This window comes from Electrophorus electricus, chromosome 14, assembly GCF_013358815.1.
Source record: "Electrophorus electricus isolate fEleEle1 chromosome 14, fEleEle1.pri, whole genome shotgun sequence".
In the NCBI taxonomy this organism is placed as follows: Eukaryota; Metazoa; Chordata; class Actinopteri; order Gymnotiformes; family Gymnotidae; genus Electrophorus; species Electrophorus electricus.
The window spans coordinates 12,217,009-12,230,000 of NC_049548.1; the positions used below are offsets into that span (position 1 = coordinate 12,217,009).

General features: G+C 44.9%; 1 protein-coding gene across 7 annotated transcripts in view; it reads left to right on the forward strand.

Moving 5' to 3' along the window:
• The first annotated feature begins 102 nt into the window (after window positions 1–102).
• The window catches only part of hdlbpb (high density lipoprotein binding protein b), a 13,703-nt gene continuing 813 nt past the window's right edge, over window positions 103–12,992 (forward strand). The window contains exons 1-28 of one of the 7 annotated variants that reach the window (XM_027020944.2): window positions 103–593; window positions 1,941–2,020; window positions 2,937–3,038; window positions 3,401–3,549; window positions 3,726–3,941; window positions 4,050–4,256; window positions 4,417–4,632; window positions 4,742–4,948; window positions 5,171–5,278; window positions 5,398–5,502; window positions 5,625–5,703; window positions 5,912–6,051; window positions 6,260–6,364; window positions 6,678–6,791; window positions 6,997–7,083; window positions 7,340–7,471; window positions 7,578–7,796; window positions 8,340–8,561; window positions 8,843–9,061; window positions 9,225–9,363; window positions 9,503–9,630; window positions 9,749–9,853; window positions 10,032–10,166; window positions 10,394–10,537; window positions 10,750–10,929; window positions 11,086–11,202; window positions 11,299–11,448; window positions 11,769–12,992. The exon at window positions 11,769–12,992 is cut by the window's right edge and continues 813 nt beyond it. In XM_027020944.2, the coding sequence (XP_026876745.2) occupies window positions 2,963–3,038; window positions 3,401–3,549; window positions 3,726–3,941; window positions 4,050–4,256; window positions 4,417–4,632; window positions 4,742–4,948; window positions 5,171–5,278; window positions 5,398–5,502; window positions 5,625–5,703; window positions 5,912–6,051; window positions 6,260–6,364; window positions 6,678–6,791; window positions 6,997–7,083; window positions 7,340–7,471; window positions 7,578–7,796; window positions 8,340–8,561; window positions 8,843–9,061; window positions 9,225–9,363; window positions 9,503–9,630; window positions 9,749–9,853; window positions 10,032–10,166; window positions 10,394–10,537; window positions 10,750–10,929; window positions 11,086–11,202; window positions 11,299–11,448; window positions 11,769–11,861 (3,792 nt within the window). In that variant the 5' untranslated portion in view covers window positions 103–593; window positions 1,941–2,020; window positions 2,937–2,962 and the 3' untranslated portion in view covers window positions 11,862–12,992. The other 6 variants (XM_027020945.2, XM_027020943.2, XM_027020946.2 and 3 more) reach the window with 6 other exon arrangements.

Consider the following 12,992-nt stretch of genomic DNA (forward strand, 5'->3'; position numbering starts at 1 on the left):
TCTGTTTCTATTCTATGATATTACTAGAACGTTCCCTGTGGCAGATTTTCCAACCTCGTAGACATTAGCTAGTTAAGTAGTCTGTTTCTATTCATATAATCATTTTATGTTTTATTTTATTAAAACCTTTAATAAAGAACCGTTCTTTGATGATGGGACAGGCTCCAGTCACTGGTTTCCTGGCCCGTGTAACCTGCCCTTGCAAGCATAATTCTGTCATGGTCGGAAAAAGCTCTCTAATTAATCATACAGAAACAGGAAGAACAGTGAGGTTATTACTTGCTTTATGTCTTTATGGTAAAGACTGCACACGAAACCTCATATCGTCCCTTGCCTGTTTTAGCTTGTCAAATAGCTATTCCTAAAATATGCCCCACCTTTCAGGTAGCTAAAAACGTAGTAAATATGAATCGGTGTTAAATTAGTCACAATCTAACCAGGGAGTCAGTTTTAAATGAATCAATTTCCAAATACGAATCTGCTCGATTCCTGTCAACTGATTTGGAGAATCGACTCGAAACGGATCTTCATCAGTGTTTACGCTGTCAGCTGTCATCGAAAACAACTGTTTCGCTCTTTTTTCGTCTGATAAGGTTGGCCAAGATTTTCTCCTTGATTCTTATCATTCTAATCATAACATTAAACTCGATATATTTTCAAAGTATTAAATTAGTTAGCCAATAATATAGATATAAATATATATATATATATATATATATATATACAATATATATATAATATATATATATAGGTCGCTAACGAGATGGCTAGTAATCCAGCCACCGTTAGCTAGCTATCTAAGGTAGTTCGCTAACTAGCTAGCTAGCGTTAGCCGTCTAAAGATGACTTTGGTACACTGCAACTTAACCTGGTTACCAGTTAAGGTGTTATTGTGTTTGTCAGAATTTATTTCTTGTTAAATTTCCAGCCCGGAGAATTACTGCTTTACTTTAGCGTTTCGGTGACTGCAGACGACATTTAGCTAGCTGGTTGTTTTTTGCTCATAACTTAGCTAGTCCACTGCCTTTTAAGATGTTAAGGCTGTCAAGTGAATAAATCTTATTCAGGGCTTGTCGTAGCTTGTCATTTTTAAGTTTTGGTGTTAACAGACAAACATGGGCCAACATAACATTTGTGCAAATATCTTACCTGGCCAAGCTGACTTGTTAGCTAGGCTAACTAACGCTATCTAGCTCAGTGCTTTTTGCGTGTTAAAGTAAATGATGTAAACACCTCGGTGTTGCAAAGGTTACTTTCCAGTTTGCGCCTTGACGTGATCTGAGGGATGATCTCACCCAGCCTGAAGTGCCATTTGGCGGGGGGAGCCTTGTGCCTGCGCTGCCCTCCATAATCAAGGATTATACCTAGTTGCACTGAATAACTGTCACTCGTTTGTCATTTTTATACAGAGCTATACAGCTACAGCCCTGCTGCTTCTTGTCACTGCTCAGTGTTTTGCCTGCTTTAACAAACCATATTTAAATCAGTAGCTCACAATTAAACCAAGTGTTTGACAGTAGCAGGGCTGACAATGACCGACAAAACTATTAAAAGACCTCTCCTAGTGGGAAGTGCTGCTCTGATCTTATCCTGCATACACAACCTTTGAGTGCAATTCCTGAGGTTTTCGCCAAGTCAAGCAGTTCTTCATTTGCTGCAGTTTTTTTTTAAACCCCACCATAGGTTGGATGCACACACACCAATTAGACATTTGTCCCCAAGTGTGTAAGGCAGAGGATATACATAGTATGGTGAGTGCTGGCTCCCATAAGACTGTGTCACCTCCTTGTTTCTTATCAGTCTCAAGGGGCTGCGCTGGTTGAGTTCGTTTTTTTTGTGTGTGTGTTTGAGTGAAAAGGTTTGCACTCAAACATCTGACACATCATCAGTGCTAAGCTGAAGCTCTCATTGCTCTGTTGATTACATCTACATCCTCACAGGACTGAAAACACAGACCAACACTGAAGATCTAACAGTAGTCCCTTTCAGGACGGACTCTCTGGTTTTCGACCCTTTGCAGGTTGGTGAATGACTTCATACTTTGTATTTATTTTCTTGCTCTCCCCTGTTTTGGCCTTAGATCTTTACATGTTGTAGGCTAGACATAATATTCAGATTGCAGTAAACAGAGTCCTCAACACATTGCAGTGTTAAAGAATAACAACCTTTTTATGAACAAGAAATCCCGGTGCAGCAGATATTGTACAGATGTGTGTTCATGGATATTAAATCTAAAATCATTGTCACACAAAACTGCCTGTAAACAAGAGTACATTAAACTACAATTTCAGAGGTTTTTTTTAGTTATACAGACATTTATTATAGATAGTATTCATGTCTCTTAAAAATAGTAGCAAATGAGATGAATTTATTCAATGTACAGTTGCGTTTGCTAGGTTAATTAGAAAAGCAGAGGCGTTTTATGTAGATTTTCATATGGAAGCCCTAATAATGTGAAAAAATATGTGTACTTTCCTTTATTACATGATGACTGAGGCATGGGCATTTTGAATTTGACCAAGGACAACATTATCCTCTGAACTATGTGCATGCAGTTGTTGTAAATTTCCACAGTAGCTCTTTGCTGTCAGTATAATTGGTGTGTTTGGTCTTGGATGGAGTGCTGATGTGCACCGAGCAGGGGCAGGTCTCTGGGAGATGCAAGTGTGTTCAGGGGCCCTGCTACTCTACAGAGACCAAAGACAATAGAGAGCAGTGTGCTGTTGTGTTGAGAGGCAACGCAAGCCTGAGAGGACTGTACTGCTGTCGATTGGTGCCAACACAGATGCACAGAAATCTCACAAAGAACTAAGTGAATGATTATACCATCGTACAGGAGTATGAGTCAGAAGTGTCATGCACATTATTTAACATCGAAGCTTAATGAACTCAACCTGTTGTTATACATCACTCTCTGTTCTCCTCTTCTCTCTCAGCGGTAAAGCAGATCAACTCTTGTAACATGAGCTCGGTGGCTGTGTTGACTCAGGAGAGTTTTGCTGAGCACCGAAGTGGACTAAAGGACACTGAGATCACAGGTGCGTTGACTCTAGTAACAATACTACAGCTCGATAAAATATGTTTCTTGACATTTCTTTTTTCTTATAATCAGATATTTGGTAAATGATGAAGTTAGTATTGGCACACAGACAAATGTTTTTGGCTCACAGACAAATGTTCTTTCTACTTTCTTAGCAGAGGAGAAATATTTGTCTACAAGTTGGCATTGTTTTTTAAAAGTAAATATGTAAGATGGAAGCAAGTGGTTTTCTTCTCCTCATATGAATATTAATATTAACCAGAAAACAAATTTAAATCAAAATTAAAATATAAACAAAAAATGTTGTTTACTATGTTTTTGTAAGTTAAGAGTTTGCGTGTCCATTCTCACTCCTGCCAGGTGGTATTCCTGAGGATGAGGCATACATTCCCACCTATCTGGAGGCCTTTCCCCCGCTGCCAGACAAAGGTGCTCAGGGAGAGAGATCAGGAGGTCCAGCAGGGGCCTGGTGCAAAATCCCACCCATCAAAGCCTCTGTCATCACACAGGTGCTGAACATACTTACTGCATCCTTCACTGCATATGACATGATTACAACACTAAACTGACCACTGGTGGAAGCATTCATCTGTTGTGTATTTTGTCCCTGTTGTTCTACCTTTTATTTGAACTTTCTTTCTTACCTCATTTGTCTCCTTACCCACCTACTTGTCCCCACCTGTAGGTGTTTCATGTTCCACTGGAGGAGCGGCGATATAAGGACAACAGTCAGTTTGGAGAAGGAGATGAGGCAAAGGTATGCCTAGACATCATGCAGAGGACTGGAGCTCACATTGAACTTTCCCTGGCTAAAGACCAAGGCCTTTCCATCATGGTGACAGGAAAACTTGACTCTGTCATGAAGGCACGGAAAGAGATTGTGGCTCGACTCCAAACTCAGGTGAGGTGATCTGTTGCCATTCTGTCTTATAATGCAGATTCGCTGCTCATGAGAGTCAGTTTCGAAAGTTTTGTCTGGATGTCTGAACGGGTGCCTTCCTGCGTGTAGGCCTCGTCCATGGTCGTCATTCCAAAGGAGCACCATCGTTTCGTGATTGGGAAGAACGGGGAAAAGCTGCAGGAGCTAGAACTGAAAACAGCCACCAAGATTACCATCCCCCGCCCTGACGACCCTAGCGCCAACATACGCATCACGGGCACCAAGGAGGGCATCGAGAAAGCTCGTCATGAGATCCTTCTCATCTCTGCTGAGCAGGTCCTCATCTAAACAGCATTCAAACTGGTGGAGAAGCTAATATGGACTGTACTAATACATACTGTAATATGTGTTTATATGTAATTTCTTTACCAATAGTTTATGCAGTAGAATAAGCCAAAAAAAGAAAAAAAACTCATGCACTTCTTCTCTTTTTCAGGACAAGCGTGCAGTTGAGCGTTTGTCTTTAGAGAAAGCCTTTCACCCATTCATCGCCGGCGCGTACAACCGCCTCGTGCAGGAGCTGAGCCAGGAGACAGGTGCCCGAATCAGCATCCCACCCCCCAGTCTCCCCAAAGACGAGATTGTCATCACCGGGGAGAAGGAGGCGGTTGCCATGGCCATTGCACGCATCCGTGCCATCTATGAGGAGAAGGTGGGTTCGTCCAGATGGGTTGTCGAGAACTGTGGAAGTGCAAGCAGAAATGCTTCCAGTTTGAAACACTTGTGCAGCTTGTGTCATTTCTTGCCCTTCCCACCAACAGAAGCGAAAAACGACCACCATCTCGGTGGAGGTGAAGAAGTCACAACACAAGTACATAGTGGGGCCGAAGGGTAACACCCTTCAGGAGATCATGGAGGGCACAGGAGTGTCTGTGGAGATGCCGCCACTGGACTCTGGTTCTGAGACCATCATTCTGAGAGGGGAGCCAGACAAACTGGGCCCAGCCCTGACCCAGGTCTATGCTAAGGTGAGAAGGACAAGGAAGGATGATAGATGGAAAGACTGGGTTTTGGCATGTACTTTAGGTAAATGGTGTTATTTGCTGATCAAGCACGTCAAGTTTACTGAGTTAACAAGTGTGTGCAAGCATACGTGAATATGTGTGTGCATGTTTGTGTTTGTCCTTGTGTGCACTGGTGGGTGTATGCATATGTGTGTGTGTGTGTGTGTGTGTGCGCGCGCTCTGAAGGCTAAGAGTGTGATGGTGGTCGAGGTGACTGCACCAGCCTGGCTCCATCGATTCATCATTGGAAAAAAAGGGCAAAACATCAGTCGCATCACACAGCTACTCCCGCGGGTGAGGCGATAGTCCGAGCACCCCACGTGCCTGTGAGCTACTTATCTTCGTACTCCACTGCCAAGGCAAAACGCACGCAATAAAGGGTCACTCTTCTTCGGGATGTTCCCACTGGGCAGGTGCATATTGAGTTTACAGACGGAGAAGAGCGGATCAGTCTGGAAGGCCCCACGGAGGAGGTTGAAGAAGCTCAGGCCCAAATACAGGGGATCATTAAAGACTTGGTCAGGAAAGGAAATGTGTTTTTGTTAGTACAAAGTCACCTGACATGTTTTGGTTAACAATACTGAATTTTGTTTGTTTCATTTTGACTTTTTGTTTGTTTGTTGGTTTCGATTCTGCACAGATGGAAAGGATGGACTACACTGAGATTAATATCGACCAGCGTTTTCACAGGCACCTCATTGGCAAGAACGGGGCTAACAGTGAGTATATTCTCAAAAAGAAGTTCAGTTTTTTTGACTGCATTCCCCAGGGTGGGCCAGCCAACTTGTTCATTTCATCAAGAAACGTCATTTAAAAATCTACTGGTAAAAACCACTGCCTGTCTGTACCTGTATGTTCCTTTAAGAAAGGCAGGCAAGAGTAGAAAAGTGCTTATGACAAATGGGTGCTGTGTGTTGCATCTGATAGTAAACCGGATCAAGGAGCAGTACAGGGTGTCAATTCGGATTCCTCAGGACTCGGAGCGGTGCGGGCTGGTCCGCATTGAGGGCGACCCCGAGGGCGTGCAGCTGGCTCGCAGGGAGCTGGTGGATCTAGCCCAGCGGATGGTGAGACACAGAGGTGGCTTGAGGGCTGCGTGTCAGCCTAAGAGCACAGGGGTCAAACTCTAGTCCAGGGAACATCCAAAACTAACCTGCTGTGGTCTGTCTGATCATCCTTTTATGCTGTTTGGGATGTTGCTCTGGTAGAATAGGCATACTGTATTTGGAATGAATTCTTTGCTTTGTGGTATGTGTGGCCTGTGTTTCTGCTCAGGAAAACGAGCGTACCAAAGACCTGATCATAGAGCAGAGGTTTCACCGTACCATCATTGGCCAAAAGGGTGAAAAGATCAAAGAAGTGCGAGACAAGTTTCCCGAGGTACAATGATCAATGTGTCTTATTATTTATCAGTCTCTATATCCTATTGTAGCTTAGGGCATGTGAGATCATGTTCCTGAAAACTGTATAAGATATTTAATGAAACACAGTAGCTGGTAGCTACTGTGTTTCAAGAATTTAGGGTCTGGTTTCCTGGAGGTGTAATTGCACAAAGCTCAAATTCATCTAGTAACACCATGACCAAGCTCCCTGAGAAAAACTATTATGCTATGCTTTTGTCAAACGCCAAGATGAAAATGGCTGTGCTGCATGATGTTTCCTGGGTATTTTAATCCAGTCGAGTCTTGTACAGGTTATTATCAACTTTCCAGACCAGTCTCAGAAGAGTGACATTGTTCAGCTCCGTGGGCCTAAGAATGAGGTGGAGAAATGTGCTAAGTTCCTGCAGAAACTCCTCATGGAGCTGGTAGGAGTCTTTTTCTTCAGCTGGCAGTTATGTATGCTGGACAGTATACAGTCCATTTATCACAAACGTGCTATGCATTCGGTAGAAGTTGCCTTTACGTAGCCTATAAGTTTGGTCACTGGACACTTTGTATTGTCCAACCACACTGACTGAAAAGGTGTCAAAGGATGACTTCATTAGTGTCTTGCTGTTTTATTTTTATCAGGTTGAAAGCAGCTACTCAATATCTGTGCCCATCTTTAAACAGTTCCACAAAAATATAATTGGCAAAGGAGGTGCTAACATTAAAAAGGTGAGGAAAACATTTTGCACCTCTCACTGTGTGTGTGCAGTACTATAAAAAAGATGTAAATGACACGGTGACGCATAATATTGTTATTAATAATAACAATATTATTAATAATATTATGATCAGTAGTAGTAGTCCCATCTGCTTACCATCATATGCAGCTGAACATTCATTATTATGAATGATATCTGCTTTTCTGACCTTTTTTTTTTTTTTTTGCGAGTGGGAGGAATGCAGTGATGGTCTGTGATTATTGTAGATTCGTGAAGAGACCCACACGAAGATCGACCTCCCCACGGAGAACAGTGACTCAGAAATGATCGTCATCACCGGCAAGAAGAGCAGCTGTGAGGTGGCCCGCGACCGGATCCTCTCCATTCAGAGAGACTTGGTGAGGAGCAACAGCACAGGAGGGGGAATCCGTTTGCAACGGGGAATCGTCTCTCCATGCTTTTTTGTTTTGTCTGTAAGCCCTTTCTCCATCTTCTCTCCTCCAGGCAAAGCTAACGGAAGCGGAGGTGACCATCCCGGCTAAGCTGCATAACTCTCTGATCGGCTGGAAGGGCTGTCTCGTGCGCTCGGTGATGGAGGAGTGCGGAGGCGTGCACATCCACTTCCCCGCCGAGGGCTCCGGGGTGGACAGGGTCATCATCCGCGGTCCTGCCGCTGAGGTGGAGAGAGCCAGGAGACAGCTGCTGCAGCTGGCTGAGGAGAAGGTGAGGAGGAGGAGGAGGAGAGAGGAGCAGGAGGAGCAGGAGGAGGACATGCAAGAGACATGCAACGCAAAACAAATACACAAACCAAGAAAAAGACTGTACAATAGGTGCCACATGGGTTTGGAATGATATTCAGATGTTTTAGAATAAATCTTTAAAATGTTTCTATATAAAGAAATGAGATGCTGAAGAATCTGAAGTACTACAAGTGCAATATGGATAACCATTTTTTTGTGAGAGAGAGAGAGGGGGGGGGGGGTAGCATTTAGTCTGTGGTTGCCACACCAACAAGTGGAAGCAGTAAATGACTCCTCTTAAGACGCTCTGTGTTGTTCTCAAGTTGCAGTAGTATTTTCCTGCTGGTATCAGGGAGTCCAGGCTGTGGTTAGTGTGGCAGTCTTGGGTTAATTCTCTTTGCCTTATTCCTTGTCTCACCCGTCCAGTTTCAAAGTCAAGTTTGATTGTACAAGTGGAATGGATTTATTAGTCCATGCACAGATAACATGTTTCCGTAATGTTTCTGTCTGTCATTTTGTCCTCCAGCAAGTCAACAGATTCTCAGTGATGCTGCAAGCCAAACCAGAGTACCACAAGTTCCTGATCGGCCGGGGAGGGGCCAACATCCGGAGGGTGCGTGACCGCACTGGGGCGCGCGTCATCTTTCCGTCAGCTGAGGAGCCTGACCAGGAGCGCATCACCATCGTGGGGCGGGAGGAGGCCGTGCGGCAGGCCCAGAGAGAGCTGGAGGCGCTCATCAAAAACCTGGTACTGCTGTGGTCCCTGCTCCGCTCAGGGGGGAATCAGAGTTGACATTTAGCATCTGCACAGACACATGCCCTCTGTCTGTCTTTACCTCATAATACTCTCCACTTCAGATGAGGGTGTAACCTTTAGCCATTACTTACAGCCTTAGTGTTTGTCTGAATGCATTCACTGCCTTGTTTTTTAATTTTACTTTCATTGTGCTTTAACTTAAATGCTTTGAGCAGATGAAAAGGCACCATGTGTATTCTTGCCTCTCTTTCTATTCTTCTCTGTGTCCTTAGGAGGACGTGATTGAGGACAGCATGGTTGTGGACCCGCGACACCATCGCCATTTCGTTTGCCGGCGAGGGCAGGTCCTGAGGGAGCTGGCGGAGGAGTTTGGTGGCGTGATGGTCAGCTTCCCACGCACAGGCACACACAGCAACTGCATCGCACTCAAAGGGGCCAGAGAGTGTGTGGACGCAGCCAAGAGACGCATTCAGGAGATCATCCAGGATCTGGTGAGCATCGCCTCAACCAGGGCCACATAACACCTCCCCTTTCATTTCCACTATCTTAGTTGTTTACTCCTGTCACTTCCATTTTCTTGGTTGTTTGTTTTTGTCGTTTCCACTGTCTGCTCAGCGTGATGGCTTTGGTTTGTGTGTGTTTGTTTGTGAGCAGGAGTCTCAGGTGAGTGTGGAGGTGGTGGTTCCACAGCGTTACCACAGGACCGTGATGGGACCTAAAGGCTGCAGGATCCAGCAGATCACCCGAGAGCACGATGTCCAGGTCAAGTTCCCTGAGAGAGATGAGTCCTCAGGTGCACCTCTGAACACTTCCACGTCCTCACTTAGCACCGCAGGACCCGCTGGGCCTGCCTGCGTAACCCTCTCGGATATTGTCTCTGTGTTTGTGGGGTTGTAAGAAATGTGCTTTTCCTGTGTGTGTGTGTCACCCAGCTCAGGAAGCATGTCCTGTAGAGAACGGCGGCACCAGCCCTGAGACGGATTCGGCACCTCGCAGGTGTGACGTCATCACTGTGACGGGGCAGCTGGAGAAGTGTGAGCTGGCACGAGTGGCCCTGCTGGTATGGACCCCGCCGTCCTGAACTCAGTGTTGCCTCTGCATCCCAAACACAAGCCCATTCCCTTCACTACACTCACCACGCTGTCAGTCATTCACCTGCCCTGGTCCTGTCTCTCCAGGCGCTGGTCCCTGTGACGGTTGATGTCGTCGCGCCCTACGACCTGCACCGCTACATCATCGGCCAGAAGGGAAGCGGTATAAGGAAGATGATGGAGGACTATGAGGTAAGCAGAAATGGAACAGACCTTTTATTACAGGTGAAAATTCATGGGAAATGGGTATATGTACTGTATCTCGTTTTTGTGTTGTCTTGTGTTGTTTGTGTTCAGAGTTTGTCACAGTGACTGTTGTGTGTGGCTGAACCCTGCAGAGTATGATACCACTCACACTGACGTTGTGCAGGTGAATATCTGGGTTCCCCAGCCGGAGAAGCAGTTAGACGTGATTAAAGTCACAGGGCAGGAAGCCAGTGTGGAGAGAGCCAGACAGGCCCTGCTGGACCGAGTTAAAGAGCTGCAGGCCGAGCAAGAGGACCGGGTACCCAGGCCACACCCCCCCTCTCCACTGCTCACTACTGAAGCGCAGCATGAGTAATATATAACACACCCAACACTGGGTTAATACCAAGCCCCTGCAGAACAACGTACCACGTCAGTACACACATTCTAAAGCACTAGCACACGACGGAACTCCTTCGCCCCGGCCTAACACAGCATGAAGCGTTCTACGTATGGAACGTGTCTGACTATCTGATGCACTTGCAGGCCTTACGGAGTTACAAGGTTACTCTTTCGATTGACCCCAAGTATCACCCTAAAATCATCGGCCGCAAAGGAGCCGTCATCTCGCAGATTCGCAAAGACCACGATGTCAGCGTGCAGTTCCCTGACAAAAGCGACGAGCAGCAGGTGTGTGTTGTCTCTATATGTATGTGGCTATGAAGGAAGTTTGGATGGAGGGTATGGTTCTGAGTGGAAGTCTGGGTGAAGTCAGCGAGTACTGTAACAGCCGTTACACCAGCCTTTAAGCCTTTGATTTGAAATATCCTTTCCTTCTCTACCTTTCTGTCTGTGATATATCTCCCTTTCCTCTCTCTCTCTGCCTACCTGGATGTGAGCAGGATATGATCGTGATCTGGGGCTATGAGCGGAATGTGGAAGACGCTAGAGTAGCTATTGAGCAGATGGTCGCAGCGCTGCAGGAGATGGTGAGCGAGGACGTCTGGCTGGATCATCGGGTCCACGCTCGCATCATCGGTGCTCGCGGTAAAGCTGTCCGCAAGCTCATGGAGGAGTTCAATGTGAGTGGCAGCTTTACACCAAACTGCCGTGTGGACTGATGTTACCCTACCGTGCATTCCTTTTACAGTGCCACAGTGTTGGTGTCCAGAACTGGGAGAGCACCACGCAGGCGAGGCAAACTGCAATGTCTACTAGTGTCGCTTGGCTTTTTGCAGGTTGATATAAGGTTTCCGCAACCAGGTTCAGAAGACCCAGACAAAGTGACAGTTACAGGCCTCCCGGAGAATGTTGATAAAGCCATTCACCATCTTCTCAACCTGGAGGAGGAATATGTGAGTGTATGGATTAGCAAGTTCACCATTATAACATTTTATAATGTTACCATATTTTTGTTTCTGTGGTGTTCTCGCCATCTCTGACATGCACAGATGTTGAGTGTGACTGAAACGGAAACACTGGCCGCCTATATGAAGCCTCCGTCCCGTACCGCGGGGCTCAGGGGAGGGGACGATGAGAGCAAAGGCCCAACTAAAGGCTTCGTTGTGCGGGATGCCCCCTGGAACGTCCCAGGAAGCAAGGTAGGCTCCAGTTCATACAAGCTGCAATCAACCCATTTATGGGGATGTGACTGTTTCTCTCGCTCTACACTAGTGGAATTGTTTGAGTTAGTATTGATTTCATCATAACACTTTGTCTCTGTGTGGGCCCCTGACATGAGCAATGTATTTAGTGTGAGTGTATGTGTGTGCAGGCCCTTGCCATGAGCAGTGTATTTAGTGTGAGTGTGTGCAGGCCCTTGACCTGAGCAGTGTATTTAGTGTGTGTGTGTGTGTGTGTGTGTGTGTGTGTAGGCCCCTAATATAAACAGTGTATTTAGTGTGTGTGTGTGTGTGTGCAGGCCCCTGACATGAGCAGCCCTGAGGATTTCCCCACATTTGGATCAGGAGTAGCACCAAAACAGACATCTGCCTGGGGCCCTAAAAAGATCTGAAAGAGAAGGAAGTCCTCTCCCTGTTTGGAGTGTCTGACCAGTTTAGAAATCTCACTCTCTCTCTTTTCCTTCTTATCCTTGTTTTTAGAAATTAGAAGTTCTTCACCACTTCCTCTTTCTCTGGCCCTTTCAGGACATGTAGCATTCTCCTCTGCGTGCTCTTGTGCCATTTTATGCTCTGTAGACACCTGGGGCAGATTGGACTGATGTGAACTCAGCTATGCTGCACTCCTGTGCACCTTCGTCTTTCTCTGGTCTAATTAAAATGAAATCTGCAGTCAGACAGTTTAAAAGGATCAGTATCACTATCCACCAGCCTGTTTCTCAGTAGTCAGTTTTAATGCAGTGCAAGTCTTATTTTCAACAGAAAGGTAACAGAATTTGCCTATGTTTTTATTCCTAAGATAATTGTAAAGGGGTATTAGTGTTTTTACATTTTACATAGTTATCTACTGTTTCTAAACTCAAACATACATTTGACTGCTCTGCGAGTTACTCCAAATTCTTTTGGAATAGGTGGTTTACAATTTGTATAAGTTCTACCAAAACCCTAAAAAATATTTGTAAATGCTTTTGGTTTATGAGTAGTAAACAACTGAGTAATATAGAACAGAAAAGACTTCCACCAAAATGGTACAGTTTTTTAAATAAGTTCACTGTGCAAGATTTTTTTTAAACTGTCCTTGAAGGTTTTTACTAAATTTTACTGAAGTCTGAGCCAGTCAAGCACATTCTAAAAGCTCCCAAAGGGCTTTCTTTTAGCCATCATTCCTTATGCTAAAGGAATGGATGCATGGATTTTGTAGTCCTTTTAACCAGAAACAAAGTAGCGCTCCACATATTTTTGGAGATACCTGTGAAGTATATTTATCACCTGGAGATATTGTCTTTTTTATACATTTCATAGTTATTTGCGTATTTATTTGCAAATGTATGTAAATATAATATTTATTTTTATTTTTCTCTGATTCTGTGAAATCAAATTAGTGAAGCCTTAGGCACAGTGCTGGTTTCTAATGATGACGAGAGCGAGGGGGCTATTGCTTCACAGCACCATAAAACATGTCTTCTTAAACTGTTCTTAATTGACTTAAATGACAATATTTGTGTTTGCTTTCTAATTGTTAACAG